Source organism: Chiloscyllium plagiosum, unplaced genomic scaffold (assembly GCF_037043375.1).
Source record: "Chiloscyllium plagiosum isolate Xiang-an unplaced genomic scaffold, Cpla_swu_hap1 HiC_scaffold_23, whole genome shotgun sequence".
Classification (NCBI taxonomy): Eukaryota; Metazoa; Chordata; class Chondrichthyes; order Orectolobiformes; family Hemiscylliidae; genus Chiloscyllium; species Chiloscyllium plagiosum.
Window position 1 is genome coordinate 60,451,282 of NW_028270161.1, and position 17,807 is coordinate 60,469,088.

At 42.4% G+C, this 17,807-nt stretch overlaps 1 protein-coding gene across 3 annotated transcripts in view; it reads left to right on the forward strand.

Moving 5' to 3' along the window:
• Positions 1 to 17,807, forward strand: part of LOC122561437 (dynein axonemal heavy chain 3-like) — a 557,691-nt gene that overhangs the window by 43,960 nt on the left and 495,924 nt on the right. For all 3 annotated transcript variants that reach the window (XM_087999740.1, XM_087999741.1, XM_087999742.1), the window contains exon 4: positions 58 to 175. In XM_087999740.1, the coding sequence (XP_087855866.1) occupies positions 58 to 175 (118 nt within the window). The remainder of the gene's footprint in view (positions 1 to 57; positions 176 to 17,807) is intronic.

The following is a 17,807-nucleotide window of genomic DNA, read 5'->3' on the forward strand; positions in this document are numbered from 1 at the left end:
GATTTGGGAAAAGATTACTGTGATGAGAATTCTATATTTATTTTGTGTCTGATTCAGAATCACTTGAACAGCAGTGGAGCGATGATCCAGAATCATCACTGTCTCTAAGAACTGCTCGCCATGGATCAAAGGGCCTCAAGAACAAATCACCCAGAACACCTCTGGGCAGGAGAAAGTAAGTACTGATTAGTGCTAATGAATAATATGAAATGAATTTGAACAATTAATTTCCAAAAGGTTTGGACACATTCCTTAAGTTAATTCTCAACATGTTGGTATCACTGGTTAGGCTGTCATCTTCTGCTCAAACCTAATCACCATGGAGAAGGTCATTATAAGGTTCCTGAAGTGACACAGTTCTTGTGGTGAAGGGCCAACCATATTATTGTGTATAAAGGAAGTTCAGGATTTTAACCCAGCAACACTGAAGGGAAAGCAATACATCTCCAAGCCAGGAATGTGAGTGGCTTGGAGGGGATTTTGTGGTTGGTGGTGTTCTCCTTCTTGGTATGCACCTCCTTCCCAAGTCCGTCTTAATGGAAGTGGTCATGGGTTTAGAAGGTCTCAGGAGCTTGGTGAATTTCTGCATTGAATCATGTGAATGACAAGTAATATTTTTCTTGCATGAACATTAGGCAATGACCATCACTCCTTCAAGTTCAACAGCATGATCATTCCCCCACTAACAACATTCTGGGGGTTACCATTGACCAGAAAGTGAACTGAACTAGCCATATGAATACATTAGCTACAAGAGCAGATCAGAGGCTCAGAATCTCACAGCAAGTAACTCAGATCCTGACTCCCCAAGCCTGTCCGCTACCTACAAGGCATAAGTCAGGAGTGTGATGGAATACTCCCCACTTGCCTGGAAGATTGCAGCTCCAACAACATCCAAGAATCTCAACATCTTCCTGGTGAAGAGCTTATGCCTGAAACATTGACTCTTCTGCTGCCTGATCTGCTGTGCTCTTCCAGCACCACACTTTTTGACTCTGATCTCCAGCAGCTGCAGTCCTCACCATCCAGGAAAAAGCAACTGGCTTGTTTGTCAACCCATTCTTGGGAAATAGAAATGTGCTGGAGGAAAGCTCAATTGAAGCATTCAAGAGGGTTTTGGATTTATAATTTGGATAGTAATGGTGTGCAGGTTTAATGAGGGAAAAAGCAGGAGATTGGCAGGAGATACGTCGTAGGACCAGCTTAAGACTGATGGGCCAAATGGCCTCCTTCGACAGTGGATCCATTCTGAGAGTCTTTTGAAGCATAAGGGAAACAAACATTTTGAAATTGAGTTGATAAATTAATAAATGATAATGTAATTAGACGCAACCCACAAAAATGAACAAAGATTTACAAAAATGGCTCTAGGAATGAGTTACTCCGGTAATGTAGGTAGTTTGGAGACAGTGCAAATCTTCTTCTTGGAAGTGGGACATCGAGAGGAGATTTGATCAAGATGTTTGGAATCATAACTGAAGAAAATGATGTGCAGCTCACACCCTAGGCACCTGGACCTTCTTCTGCATTACCTCCTGAAATCTCACCATCCCTTTCCAGAAAACCTCCCTCAATGACCACCCTCACAGTTGACTGTCCTAAAATCTCCCTTATGTCAGTTGATGCCTCATATCATGCTGTAAGATTTCTGTGAAATGTTTCAGAACATTTAATCATGTTGCTACATAAATGCAGGGTGATATTGTACACTTTGGGACAAAACTCATCCCAATGGATCCATTGGTTCTGAATTTTGGAGAATATACTGATAAAGATTCCCAGTTTAATGGCAGAACCAATCAGATTTAGAATAGCTAGGCTACAGTGGATGTGACGATACTGAGAGATGGGCGCTCAGTAAGTGCCAGTCACCGATGTGCTTCCAATTATTTTACCAATAAATCTGCTAAAAATAACAGCATTAGTTAACTGTGTGAAATGAAATGCATCCTTCCTCCTTTTATCTCTATAAATGCTTCAAAAAATGGAGCATGTGGAGTGTAGTTGACAGTTTAAAAAGAAAAGTTGATTTAATTCATTGTCGCATGAGATTACTCGTAAGTAGTTGTAATTTCCTAAATGTGTGATTCTGACATTTTCTGATATAAGCATTTTCCTCCAATTAGCATTTGCATTAAGTGTTTTGGGTGAAATGGAAGTTCTACTGGCTTGCCCAGTTTAATGCTGGTGGATTCATCATTTGTGGAGGCTTATGTGATGTTGAGACAAGATGGTTCATGAGGCGATGGAGAGTTACAGATCAGCTAGGAAGGATTTAAAGAGAGAGTTAAGAAGAGCAAGGAGGGGACATGAGCAGTCTTTAGCAGGTAAAATAAAGGAGAACCCTAAAGCTTTATATAGGTATGTGATGAATAAAAGGATGACTAGGGTAGGAGTAGGCCCAGTCAAAGACAGAAGTGGGAAGTTGTGTGTGGACCTGTGGTGATCAGAGAGGTGTTAAATGAATATTTCTCATTTGTTTTCACTCAAGAAAAGGAAAATATTGTAGAGGAGAAGACTGGGATATGGGCTATTAGACTAGGGAGGATTGAGGTTCGTAAGAAAGAAGTGTTATCAATTCTAGAGGTATGGAAGTAGACAAGTCCCCTGGGCCGGATGGGATTTATCCAAGGATTCTCTGGGAAGCTTGGGAGGAGATGGCGGAGCCATTGGCTTTGATCTCAGGTTTAGTACCAGAGGACTGGAGTATTACAAATATTGTGCCCTTGTTCAAGAAGGGCGGTCTTACGTCTGTCGTAGAAAAAGCTTTGGAAAGGATTATAAGAGATAGGATTTATAATCATCTAGCAAGCAACAATTTGGAAATCATCAACATGGTTTCATCAAGGACAGGTCATGTCTCACAAACTTCATTTTTTGAGAAGGTGACCAAACATGTGGATGAGGGTAGGGCAGTTATTGTGGTGCATATGGACTTCAGTAAAGCCTTGATAATGTGGAGGCATGGGATTGAGGGTGATTTAGCAGTTTGGATTAGAAACTGGCTTTTTGTAGGAAGGCAATGAGTGGTGGTTGATGGAAAATATTCAGCCTCGAGTCTGATTACAAGTGATGTGCCACAAGGATCTATTTTGGGACACTGCTGTTTGTCATTTTTAAAAATGACTTGGATGCAGGCTTAGGAGGGTGGGTTAATAAGTTTGCAGACGACACTAACGTCAGTGGAGTAGTGGACAGTGTGGAAGAATGTTGCAGGTTGCAGGGGGAGTTGGATAAACTGCAGAATTGGGCTGAGAGGGGGCAAAGGGAGTTCAATGCAGGTAAATGTGAGGTGATTCACTTTGGAAGAATAACAGGAAGGCAGAGTCCTGGGTCAATGGGAAGATTCTTGATAGTGTGGATGTGCAGAGGGATCTTGTTGTCCAGATACATAGATCCCTGAAAGTTGCTACTCAGGTTGATAGTGCTATAAAGAAGGCATACGGTATCTTTGGTTTCATTGGTAGAGGGATTGAGTTCTGGAGCCAGGATGTCATGCTGCAACTGTACAAAACGCTAGTGCAGCCTCATTTGAAATATTGTGTACAGTTCTGGTTGCCCCATTACAAGAAGGATGTGGAAGCATTGGAAAAGGTGAAGAGAAGATTTACCAGGATGTGGCCTGGTCTGGAGGGAAGGTCTGATGAGGAAAGGCTGAGAAACTTGGGTTTGTTCTCATTGGGGAGAAGAAGGCTAAGAGGGGATTTAATAGAGACCAACAAGATGATCAGAGGATTAGATAGCGTGGATAGAGAGGGTCTTTTTCCTAGAATGATGATATTGGCTTGTATGAGGGAGCATAGCTGCAAATTGAGGGGTGACAGATTTAAGACAGATGTCAGAGTCAGGTCCTTTACACAGAGTGTGGTAAGGGCGTGGAATGCCCTGCCTGCCAATGTAGTTAACTCAGCCACATTAGGGCGATTTAAATAGTCCTTGGATAAGCACATGGATGATGATGGGATAACTTAGGGGGATGGACTTAGATTGGTTTCACAGGTCGGCGCAACATCGAGCGCCAAAGGGTCTGTTCTGCTCCGTATTGTTCTATGTTCTATGTCCTATATCCTATGTTCTATTTATTTCATTGGTTCATCATTCAGTTCATTTTGGGACCACTGGTATCCCATCCCATACCTTGCAATAGGCATTCTTCTGTCTTCTCCATTTGCCATATCTGATGGTCAGTGTTGGAGCAATGATAAAAACAGAAATGCAGTGATCTTTCAGTCCCCTGCCCTTTCCAAGCATTCACACCCTGCACCCCTACCCCCTTCATTTGTACTGATCAAGAGATTTCCAAATCTGCCCCGTTGTGGAGATGTAATTTCAGCAAGTTTTACTGTAAAGGCTGGTTCACATAATTAAGGCTCATTGAATAGGAGATCGAACTGGATAAACCAATTGGATTAGAAACAAAGGAGCAGGTTTCTCAACTTTACTCCACCGATCGATAAGAACATGGCAGTCATGCTTCTGACTTCAATCCCACTTTCCTGTCACTGTCCTTGTCCATTTACTTTCTTGTCAATGATTCCTTCTGACTGAATCTTTCACAGAATGCCATTGACTGCCCTTCTTTCCTCATTGGTCATCACTGATAAATTTTACAAAATGGTACAGGAATATAAACAACTTGATGTTTAATACCACAAAGGACAAGAATCTGCCTCAGAGTTTCACCTTGTTGGAGACTTTCTTGCTGTGTTGAAATACTGGAAAATTTCAGGAAACGCAAGTCCCATCTCTGAATGGACCAAAGTTTCTGTTTTAGTGCTGTATGATTCTATGACTCTATGAACACAGAACTTCTCGTTTCTCCGAGGGCAAGATTTGGGGTGGGCCATAGATTGTACCTTTTATGTACCTTTCCTAAAGGCAACTGCCCTTTTAAATTAAAGAATAGTAGGTGGGTGTAGACATTTAAGTTGTCACAGGGACTGGCAAGAGCAGAAACCGGGGGCTATTGGGAAGGCAAATTCTTAATTTAGCAACTTAGCAGAGTGTAGAGGCTTCTGGGACTTTTTATTTCCCCTACAGGTACATACATTGGTGTATTGCCTCCCTGGTGCCAGGGTTTGTAATGTCTCACAGGAATGTACCAGCAGGTGGGAAGGTGGTTTGAAGTGTGTCTACTTCAATGGCAGGAGCATCCAGAATAAGGTGGATGAACTTGCAGCATGGCTTGGTACCTGGGACTTCGATGTTGTGGCCATTTTGGAGACATGGATAGAGCAGGATCAGGAATGGTTATTGCAGGTTCTGGGATATTGATGTTTCAGTGAGAACAAGGAAGTGATAAAAGAGGGGGTGGTGTGACATTGTTAGTCAAGGACAGTATTACGGTGGCAGAAAGGACATTTGATGAGGACTCCTCTACTGAGGTAGTATGGGCTAAGTTAGAAACAGGAAAGGAGAGGTCACCCTGTTGGGAGCTTTCTATAGTCTCTGAATAGTTCTAGAGATGTAGAGGAAAGGATTGCAAAGATGATTCTGGATGGAGCGAGAGTGACAGGGTAGTTGTTATGGGGTCTTTAACTTGCCAAATATTGACTGGACATACTATCGTTCAAGTACATGAGATGTGTCAGTTTTTGACCAATGTATGCAGGAGGGTTTCTTGACACAATATGCAGATAGGTCAACAAGGGGCGAGGCCACACTCGATTTGGTACTGGGTAATGAACCCAGCCAGGTGTTAGATTTGGAAGTAGGTGAGCACTTTGGTGGTAGTGACCACAATTCGGTTATGTTTACTTTCATGATGGAAAGGGATAAGTATATACTGCAAGGCAAGAGTTATATCTGGGGAAAAGGCAATTATGATGTGATGAGGCAAGATTTAGGATGCATAGGATGGGGAAGAAAATTGCAGGGGATAGGCACAATTGAAATGGGGAAGCTTATTCAAGGAACAGTTACTATGTGTCCTTGATAAGTATGCACCTGTCAGGCAGGGAGGAAGTGGTCAAGCGAGGGAGCCATGGTTTACTAAAGAAGTTGAATATCTTGTCAAGAGGAAGATGACAGCTTACGTAAAGATGAGACATGAAGGCTCAATTAGGGCGCTGAGAGTTACAAGTTAGCCAGGAAGGATCTAAAGAGAGAGAGCTAAGAAGAGCAAGGAGGGGATATAATAAAACTTTGGCAGGTAGGATCGAGGAAAACCCTAAAGCCTTTTATTGGTATGTCAGTAATAAAAGAATGACTAGGGTAAGATTAGGGCCTGATGAAGAGCTCATGTTCAAAATGTTAAGCTCCTGCTCTTCAGATGCTGCCAGACTGGCTGTGCTTTTCCAGCAGAACACCTTTTGACTCTGATCTCCAGCATCTGCAGTCATCACTTTCTCCTAAGGTTTCAGCCAGTAGTGGGAAGTTGTGCATGGAGATAGGAGAGGTACTAAATGAATATTTTCCGTCAGTATTCACACAGGAAAAAGACAATGTTGTCAAAGTGAAGACTGAGATACAGGCTATTAGACTAGAAAGGATTGACGTTCATAAGGAGGAGGTGTTAGCAATTATGGAAGGTGTGAAAATAGGTAAATCCCCTGGGCCAGGTGAGATTTATCCCAGGATTCTCTGGGAAGCTAGCGAAGAGATTGCAGAGCTTTTCACTTTGATCTTTATGTCATTATTGTCTACATGAATTGTGCCAGAAGACTGGAGGATAGCAAATGTTGTCCCCTTGTTCAAGAAGGGGAATAGAGACATACTCAGGCCTTACTTCAGTTAAGGGCAAAGTTTTGGAAAGGATTATAAGAGATAAGATTTATAATCATCTGGAGAGGAATAATTTGATTAGGGATATTCAACATGGTTTTCTGAAGGGTAGATCGTGCCTCACAAACCTAATTGAGTTCTTTGAGAAGGTGACCAAGTAGGTGAATGCGGGTAAAGCAGTTGATGTGGTCTATTTGGATTTCAGTGAGGTGTTTGATAAGGTTCCCCATGCTAGGCTATTGAAGAAAAGAATGAGGCATGGGATTGAGGGTGATTTAAGGATTTGGATGAGAAACTGGCTAGCTGTAAGAAGGCAAAGGGTGCAGGTTGATGGGATATGTTCATCCTGGAGATCAGTTACACTTGGGGTACCACAAGGATCTGTTTTGGGGCACTGCTGTTTGTCATTTTTATTAATGACCTACATGAGGGCGTAAAAGGATTGGTTAGTAAATTTTCAGATGACAATAAGGATGTAGAAGCATTGGAAAGACTGAAGAGAAGATTTACCAGGATGTTACCTGATATGGAGGGAAGGCCTTATCACTGAGGCTGAGGGAAGGCTGAGGGAAGTGAGGCTGTTTTTGTTAGAGAGAAGAAGGTTAAGAGGTGACTTAATAGAGACATGCAAGATGATCAGAGAATCTGCTAGGGTAGACAGTGAGAGCTTTTTTTCTCGGACGGGGATGGCTAGCATGAGGGTACATAGCTTTAAATTGAGGGGTGATAGATATAGGACAGATGTCAGAAGTAGGTTCTTTACTTAGAGAGTCGTAAGAGCATGGAATGCCCTGCCTGCAGCAGTAATGGACTTGCCAACTTTAAGGGCATTTAAATGGTAATTGGATAAACATATGGATATAGAATGGAATAATGTAGGTTAGATGGGCTTTAGATTGGTTTCACAGGTAGGTGCAAAATCGAGGGCTGAAGGGCCTGTACTGCGCTGTCATATTCTATGTTCTATGTATGAATAATACAGGACACAAACTACATTTTTGTACTGATGTAAATGTGTTTTCCCTGAATTATTCTGTACCCCTTTTGTTTTGGAGAGAAACTATCTTTGCTTCTGTCCCCTGTCAGGTCTCCTTTGAATTGCCCTAAAAATCTTTTAGTCACTCAACTTTCAAAGCTATAATCAATCTTTGATGGTTCTGAACCATAAGCTCAGTGTTTACTCTCCCAGTTATAAAGCATCACTGTACCAGCAATCTTCCATTAACAGTTCAGGAGTCCCTGCTCTTTGACACACTGTGATTAGACACACTTTTGTAATAAGACAGATGTGTTGATGGCATTAATAGAAATAAATGAATATGATCTGATGGCTATTAAAGTGATATGGTTACAGAGTGACCAGGAATGGTAACTCTATATTTAAGAGTGTTCAATTTTCCAGAAGAATAGGCAAAAAGAAAAAGGAATTGTGGGAGCTTTACTACTAAAGGATGATATCAGTGTGCAGTGAATAGTGATACAGATGCAATTGATCCTGATGTGTTATCAGTTTGAGTGGAAATAAGGAATTGAAAAGAAATAAAATGATGAGTGAGAATCATCTGTGTAGCCTTACTGTAAGATGCAGTGTAAATCAGGAAATCAAGGATGCATGGGAGAAAGGCATGAAAATTGTTATGGGTGATTTGATTCTGTATATCAACTGGACCAATCAGATCAGAAAGTGTGACATGGAAGAAACGTTTTTAGAGTATATCAGGGATTGTTTCTTAGAGCAGCTCTTCACAGAGTCTACCCAGAAATAGGCTAATTTAGCGTTAGTAATATGTATTCACAAAGGATTGATAAGAGATCTCACATTTAGGGATCTCATAGTTAGGATCCTTTGGAGGGAGTGATCACAATATGGTGCAACTTCAGCTTCAGTTTGAGGAAGAGCAAACCAGGTTTCAATTTAGTGCCCTCAATTTAAATAGGATGTATGAAAAGGTGTCCAAAGTGGGCTAGGAGAGACAGTTGATGAGCAATGGCAGACAGTTAAGCAGATATTTCATAACACTCAAAAGGCTATTTTAGTCAAAAAGGACATACTGAGAATGATGTAGCATGTGTGTGATAAACAAAATCAGCCAAAGAGAATATCCAATTTAAAAAAATACCTAAGGCATACAAATCTGATGAAGAGCTTATGCTCAGAAAAATCAACTCTCCTGCTCTTCAGATGCTGCCTGACAGGCTGTGCTTTTCCAGCACTACATCTTTTGACAGCAAAAATCAATGGCAAGCCAGAAGATTGGGAATATTTTTGTTGATTTTTCAGGATCAGCAGCAGATGAGTAGAAAACTAAGATGGAGAAAATTGACTATGAAACTAAACTGGCAAGAAATATAGAAACAGACAGCAAAAGCTTCTATGGGTACATAAAGGAGTGTCCAGAATATGTGAGGGACTCTTGTAGGATGTATCAGGGGAATTAATAACAGGGAACAGGGAAATAGCAACTAACTTAAATTGATATTTTGTAAGAGTCTTCATGGTGGAGGACACTATAAACATCCCAAAGATGGGAGATAAGCAAGGTACTAGTGGGAGTAAAGGTTTATAACAATCTCTGTCACAAGTCACAAAGCTTTTGATGGACTTTGATGGATAATGGGACTAAAGACAGATAAGCCATTAGAACCTGATGACCTGCATCCAAGGATTTTAAAGGAAGCAGCTGCAGAGTTCATGGGAGCAGGGGCCTAAATATTCCAGAGCTCAATGGAATCTAGGAGGGTGCCAGTGGAATGGAAAACTGTTGATGTGACACCCCTGTTCAAGAGAGAAGGACATAAAACAGGAAACCATAGGCCAGTTAGCCTCACATCTGTTGTTTAGAAAATGCTGTAGAGCTATTATCAAGAAAGATATAGCAGACCTTTAGAAAAACTTAACATAGCAGGACTTATACACTTCATAGTAAGGTCCTATGGAGTGTTGCTGAACAAAGAGACCTTGGAGTGCAGGTTCATAGCTCCTTGAAAGTGGAGTCACAGGTAGATAGGATAGTGAAGAAGGCATTTGGTATGCTTTCCTTTATTGGTCAGAGTATTGAGTACAGGAGTTGGGAGGTCATGTTGCAGCTGTACAGGACATTGGTTAGGCCACTGTTGGAATATTGTGTGCAATTCTAGTCTCCTTCCTATCGGAAAGATGTTGTGAAACTTGAAAGGGTTCAGAAAAGATTTACAAGGATGTTGCCAGGGTTGGAGGATTTGAGCTATAGGGAGAGGTTGAACAGGCTGGGGTTGTTTTCCCTGGAGCGTCGGAGGCTGAGGGGTGACCTTATAGAGGTTTACAAAATTATATGGGGCATGGATAGGATAAATAGACAAGGTCTTTTCCCTGGGGTCGGGGAGTCCAGAACTAGAGGGCATAGGTTTAGGGTGAGAGGAGAAAGGTAGAAAAGAGACCTAAGGGACAACCTTTTCACGCAGAGGGTGGTACGTGTATGGAATGAGCTGCCAGAGGATGTAGTAGAGGCTGGTACAATTGCAACATTTAAGAAGCATTTGGATGGGTGTATGAATAGGAAGGATTTTGAGGGATATGGGCCGGGTGCTGGCAGGTGGGACTAGATTGGGTTGGGATATCTGGTCGGCATGGACAGGTTGGACCGAAGGGTCTGTTTCTGTGCTGTACATCTCTATGACTCTATGACTCTAAGCCCACTGTACACAGACAGGCCATTTGGCTTGGCACATGGATGCTGACATTCCTGCTTCACTTGGGAATCTTCTCACTTTTACCTAAGCAGAACATCCTTCTATTCTTTTCTCCACATGTGTTTATCCAACTTTCCTTAAATACATCTATACTCTTTAACTCAACTATTCCATCATATATTCACTGCCTTAATTGATCAAGAACATTCTTCTCAATTTTGTAGCGTTTTTGGTTAATATGTAGTTTATGGTAGGTAACTATATTAAACTGAAATTTCCTCACAGGTCAGGTTCAGCCAATGTTCTGTCAAAGTTTTTTTTAAATCTCTGCCTTTAATTTGATTGCCCTAGAAATAAATCCCAGTGTTTTTACTCTTTCTGTGGTATATCAGACAGCATCACTACTCTTCAAAGATCTGAGTCTGTGTGCTTTCACTGGCATTGACAGTGGAGTCTACAGCATAGAAAAAGCCCCTTCAGCCCTTTGAGTCTGTGCCAGTTGAAAGCATTGACCTAACTATTCAGATTCCCTGAAAATTTCTTTTAAAAGTCCCATTACTTCAATTCTCCAGACAATATTTTTATGAGTATACAGCCTCCTGAACAAAATATACGCCTCATTTATACCTCACAACCTGCTTAGATATATTTTGATCCACCTCAGGAACAGAGAGACTTGAACCTGGATTATACTGTGCCAAGACAGGGACACCAACACCATGCCACCTGGTCACAGGTGTTGACACTGCAGTCGTGATGCCATATGGTGTGTATTTCTTAATGTTGTCTCAATCTGAAACCTGCAGAGGGAGCTGGTATGACATTAGTCAGCTTGTTTTGCTCCATCCAAGCTGTTGAACCAGAGTGGATGCAATTCATACAGTCCCATCACTGGCCCCAAGCTGGGGAAAGGCAATCCCTCGTCAAGTGGGGACTCTGCTTCTCTCTGTTTGTCCCTACGCTCTGATTCTGCTGTTGGCCTTCCTGGATGTTAAATGACACTAACACATCTTCGTTGCTCTCTTCTCTCTCACTGACTCGCTCACCCCCTCTGTGTCTCCTCACTCCAGTTCATGTCTTTAATCCTTGTCTGTGTCTTCTTCAGTTTCTACTGCCTTCTTTCTAAGAGAAAAGAATGACTTATATTTCTACAGTTCCATTTATAACCTTGGCATCCTCCAAAACGTATTGCTAATGAAGAACCTTTTGAAGAGTAGTACTATTTAAAGTAGAAAATCTTGTCTTTCTTATACACCACCCGCATCTCAGTCTTTCTTATACACCACCCGCATCTCAGTCTTTCTTATACACCACCCGCATCTCAGTCTTTCTTATACACCACCCGCATCTCAGTCTTTCTTATACACCGCCCGCATCTCAGTCTTTCTTATACACCGCCCGCATCTCAGTCTTTCTTATACACCACCCGCATCTCAGTCTTTCTTATACACCACCCGCATCTCAGTCTTTCTCCCTGTACTTACCTCACTTTCTTATACACCACTTTCTTATACACCACCCGCATCTCAGTCTTTCTCCCTGTACTTACCTCTCTTTCTTATACACCACTTTCTTATACACCACCCGCATCTCAGTCTTTCTTATACACCACCCGCATCTCAGTCTTTCTTATACACCACCCACATCTCAGTCTTTCTTATACACCGCCCGCATCTCAGTCTTTCTTATACACCACCCGCATCTCAGTCTTTCTTATACACCACCTGCATCTCAGTCTTTCTTATACACCACCCGCATCTCAGTCTTTCTTATACACCACCTGCATCTCAGTCTTTCTTATACACCACCCGCATCTCAGTCTTTCTTATACACCGCCCGCATCTCAGTCTTTCTTATACACCACCCGCATCTCAGTCTTTCTTATACACCACCCGCATCTCAGTCTTTCTTATACACCACCCGCATCTCAGTCTTTCTCCCTGTACTTACCTCTCTTTCTTATACACCACTTTCTTATACACCACCCGCATCTCAGTCTTTCTTATACACCACCCGCATCTCAGTCTTTCTTATGCACCACCCGCATCTCAGTCTTTCTCCCTGTACTTACCTCTCTTTTTTTCTGAATTTTATTTTCTGTTTCTCCCTCATCTGGAAATTCAAAGCTGACTAGGAACTGTACCCTCAGATTTCTCTCTGACTCTACAACTGATTTTGTCTTCCTTGGAGTGAGGGGTCAGCACTTGGTCGATATCCCTCTAAACCCTTTCCTATTCATATACCCATCCAGATGCCTTTTAAATGTTGTAATTGTACCAGCTTCCACCACTTCCTCTGGCAGCTCATTCCATACACATACCACCCTCTGAAAGGGTGAAAAGTTCACCCCTTAGGTCTCTTTGATATTTTCCCTGGGGTAGTATGGTGGCTCAGTAGTTAGCACTGTAGCCTCACAGCGCCAGGGACCTGGGTTCAATTCTCGCCTTGGCCGACTATCTGTGTGGAGTTTATACATTCTCCCTGTGTCTGCATGGATTTCCTCACACAATCCAAAGATGTGCAGGTTAAGTGAACTGGCCATACTAAATTGCCCATTAGTCAGGGGTAAATATAGGGTGTGTTACTCTTTGCAGGGTTGGTGTGGATTTGTTGGGCTGAAGGGCCTGCTTCCATACTGTATGGATCTAATCTAATCACCCTAAACCTATGCCCTCTAGTTCTGGACTCCTCCACCACAGGAAAAATACTTTGTCTGTTTATCCTATCCATGCCTCTCATGATTTTATAAACCTCTAGCCTCCGTCACTCCAGGGAAAACAGCTCCAGCCTGTTCAGCCTCTCCCATAGCTCAAATCCTCCAACCCTGGCAACATTCTTCTAAATCTTTTCTGAACCCTTTCAAGTTTCACAACATTCTTCCAATAGGAGGGAGGCCAGAATTGCGCACAATATTCCAAAAGTGGCCTGTCCAGCCGCAACATGACATCCGAACTCCTATATTCAATGTTCTGTCCGATAAAGGAAAGCATACCAAACACCTTCTTCACTATCTTATCTACCTGTAACTACCCTTCCAAGGAACTATGAACCTGTACTCTAAGGTCTCTTTGCTCAGCAACACTTCCCCAGGACCTTACCATTAAGTGAATAGGTCCTGCTAAGATTTGCCTTTCAAAAATGCAACACCTCACAACTATCACTCCATCTGCCACTCCACAGCCCACTGACCAATCTGATCAAGATCCCATTGTACTCTGAGATAATCTTCTTCGCTGTCCACTACACCTCCATTTTGGTGTCATCTGCAAAACTCACTAACTATACCTCCTATGTTCACATTTATATAAATGATGAAAAGTAGTGGACCCAGCACCGATCCTTGTGGCACTCCACTGGTCACAGGCCTCCAGTCTGTAAAGCAACACTCCACCACCACCCTCTGTCTTCTACTTCAAACCAGTTCTGTATCCAAATGGCTAGTTCTCCTTGTATTCCATGAGATCTAACCTTGTTAACCAGTCTTCCATGGGGAACCTTGTTGAATGCCTTACTGAAGTCCATATTGAACACATTCGCCACTCTGCCCTAATCAATCCTCTTTGTTACTTCTTTTAAAAACTCAGTCAAGTTCAAGAGATGTGATTTCTCACGCACAAAGTCATGTTGATTATTAGATTAGACTCCTTTCAGTGTGGAAACAGGCCCTTTGGCCCAACCAGTCCATACCGACCCTCCGAAGAGTAACCCGCCCAGACCCATTTCCCTCTGACTAATTGACATAACACTATAGGGCAATTTAGCAGGGCCCTAATCAGTCCTTGCCTTTCCAAATACATGGTCAAGAGTGTGGTGCTGGAAAAGCACAGCCAGTCAGGCAGCATCTAAGGAGCAGAAGAATCAACGTTTCGGTCATAAGCCTTTCATCAGCTTATGCCTGAAAGCGTTGATTCTCCTGCTCCTCAGATGCCGTCAGACTGGCTGTGCTTTCCCAACACCACACTATTGATACTGATCTCCAGCACCTGCAGTTTTCACTTTCTCCTAATCCTTTCCAAATACATGTAAATCATGTCTTCAGGATTCCCTCCAACAACTTGCCCACCACCGATGTCAAGCTTCACCGGTCTATAGTTCTCTGGCTTGTCCTTACCATCCTACTTAAACAGTGGCACCACGTTAGCCAACCTCCAGTCTTCCGGCACCTCACCTGTGACTATCGATGATAGAAATATTCAGCAAGGTGCCCAGCAAACACTTCCCTAGCTTCCCACAGAGGTCTAGGATACATGTAATCAGGATAGAGGATTTATCCACTTTTATGTGTTTTAAGATATCCAGCATCTCCTCCTCTGTAATATGGACATTTTTCAAGATGTCACTGTCTATTTCCCTACATTCTATATCTTCCATGTCCTTCTCCACAGTAAACACTGATGCAAAATATTTGTTTAATATCTCCTCCATCTCCTGCAACTCCACACAAAGGCCACCTTGCTGATCTTTGAGAGGCCCTATTCTCTTCCTACTTACCCTTTTGTCCTTAATGTATTTATAAAATCTCTTTGGATTCTCCTCAACTGCATTTGCCAAAGCCAATTCATATCCCCTTTTTGCCCCCCTGATTTCCCTCTTAAGTATACTCCTACTGCCTTTATACTCTAAGGATTCACTCGATCTCCGCTATCTATACCTGACATACGTTTCCTTCTTTTCTCAACCAAAACCTCAATTTCTCTATTCATCCAGCATTCCCTATACCTACCATCCTTGCCTTTCACCCTAACAGGAATATACTGTCTCTTGACTCTCGTGATCTCATTTCTGAAGGCTTCCCATTTTCCATGAATATCCACCCCCAATCACTTTAGAAAGTTCTTGCCTAATACCCTCAAAATTGGCCTTCCTCCAATTTAGAACTTCAATTTTTAGCCCCGTCTACCTTTTCCATCACTATTTTAAATCTATTAGAATTATGGTCACTGGCCCCAAAGTACTCCCCCACTGATACCTCAGTCACCTGCCCTGCCTTATTTCCAAAGAGTAGGTCAAATTTTGCACCTTCTCTAGTAGGGACATCCTACATACTGAATCAGAAAATTTTCTTGTGCATACTTAACAAATTCCTCTCCATCTAAACTTTTAACACTATAGCAGTCCCAGTCTATTTTTGGAAAATTAAAATCCCTGACCATAATCACCCTATTATTCTTACAGATAGCTGAGATCTCCTTACAAATTTGTTTCTCAATTTCCCGCTGACTATTAGGGGTCTATAATACAATCCCAATAAGGTGATCACCCCTTTCCTATTTTTCAGTTCCACCCAAATAACACCCCTGGACATATTCCCAGGAACATCCTCCCTCAGTACAGCTGCAATGCTATCCCTTATCAAAGACACTATTCCCCCTCTTCTCTTGCCTCCTTTTCTATCCTTACTGTAGCATTTGTATCCTAGAACATTGAACTGCCTATTCTGTTCATCCCTGAGCCATGTTTCTGTAATTGCTATGATATCCCAGTCCCATGTTCCTAACCATGCCCTGAGTTCATCTGCCTTCCCTGTTAGGCCCCTTGCATTGAAATAAACGCAGTTTAATTTATCAGTTCTACCTTGTTCTCTGCTTTGTCCCTGCCTGCCCTGACTATTTGGCTTATTTCTTTTCTCAACTGTACCAGTCTCAGATTGATATTGTTTCTCAGTATTTCCCTGGGTACCACCCCCCCTCCCACCCCACCTTTCTAGTTTAAATCCTCCTGAGCAGCTCTAGCGAATCTCCCTGCCAGTATATATATTAGTTCCTTCCAATTCAGATGCAATCTGACCTTTTTGTACAGGTCACTTCTACCCCAGAAGAGATTCCAATGATTCAAAAATGTGAATCCTTCTCCTCTGCCCCAGCTCTTCAAACATGCATTCATCTGTTCTATCCTCCTATTCCTACTCTCACTAGCTTGTGGAGTAATCCAGATATTACTACCCCCCAGAATCTCAATGTTTTCCCTTCCTATGTTGTTAGTTCCAATGTGTACAATGACCTCCTGCTGGACCCTCTCCCCTTTGAGAATATTCTACACCCTCTCTGAGGTATCGTAGATCCTGGCATCAGGGAGGTAACACACCAATCTGGTTTTTTGCTGCCGGCCACAGAAATGTCTGTTTGTGCCTCTGACGAGAGAGTTCCCTATCACAATCAATGAGGGAACCTAACGTACCCCTCATTATATTAGAGCCAGTCTCGGTACCAGAAACGTTCCTGAACAGCATACTTGTTTGAGATGAGATGGATCACTGGGAACTCCTGCACCACCTGCTTCCCTCTCCGACCTTTGCTGGAGTTAACACATCTACCTGATTGTATCTGTGGCTTTTCTCTCTTCCTAAACTGTCATCCATCACACCCCTTGCCTCCTGTCAATTCTTCAGTGACTCTAAGTATCACTTTAACTGATCCATGTGATCTGATAGGATTTGCAACCAAAGACACTTCCTGCAGACATAATCATCAATAAAATGGAAACTCTCCCGAAACTTCCCCATCTGACAGGAAGAGCATATCACTCTACTAAAGGCCATCTTTGCTCCTTCACAATCTACAGACCCAGAAAATAGCGTCATCTTTTTACTCTAAAAAACAGTGCTCTGGGCTAACTTAGTACTCATGGTTTATATTTTTAAAATTTAATCAAGAGACAGATATCATCAAGAAAGAACCCACTCTACTAACTATTGTAAATTTATAGTAAGGTTACACTCAAAACCTATGCACTTATCTGATCCTGTGCTCTGAGCTCTCCCATACAGGTTTGTCTAAGGTCAGCTGTGAATTTTGCTATTGTTAACTTTTCCAAGACGCACTCTGATGTCCAGAGATATTTAAACTCAAATAGCAAAGGCAGTAACTATGCAGCTTCACTGCTGTGTCAGACAGCAGGATAGGTTTCTTTCTCTGACCTGTGGTTGCTGCCTTTGTCTGTCTTCCATCTTTTCGAAGTACCATTGTTTTGATCTTTTTTCCCTCAAAGTTCCAAAACAATGCAACAGATAATAAAACAGTAATTGCTGCTCCTCCAACACCTAAAATGCCTCAAAAAAAGGAGCAGCTCCTACAGCCCAATTTTCTCCTGTCCTCTATCTTGGATTACCCAGAATTGATGGGCTGAATGGCCTGCTTCCATGCTGTAGGGGGTCTATGACTCCAGCAGCACTACTTTGGGAGACTAAACAGAAGTCAAACACACAACATTGTGGTGGCAAAAAGGAGGGATCACAGACAACAACTGCTGTGAGGCTCTGATCAACAAGAGAAGCGAAATGTTTTCCAAGACTCCAATAGGACAGCGGGGACATCATGGATTGGGCAGACTGTGTCCGAATAGACATGGATACCAGTTCACAGTGAGTCCTGATCTGAAGCAGTGGACAGCAGGGCACACATGGTGATGGATGAATG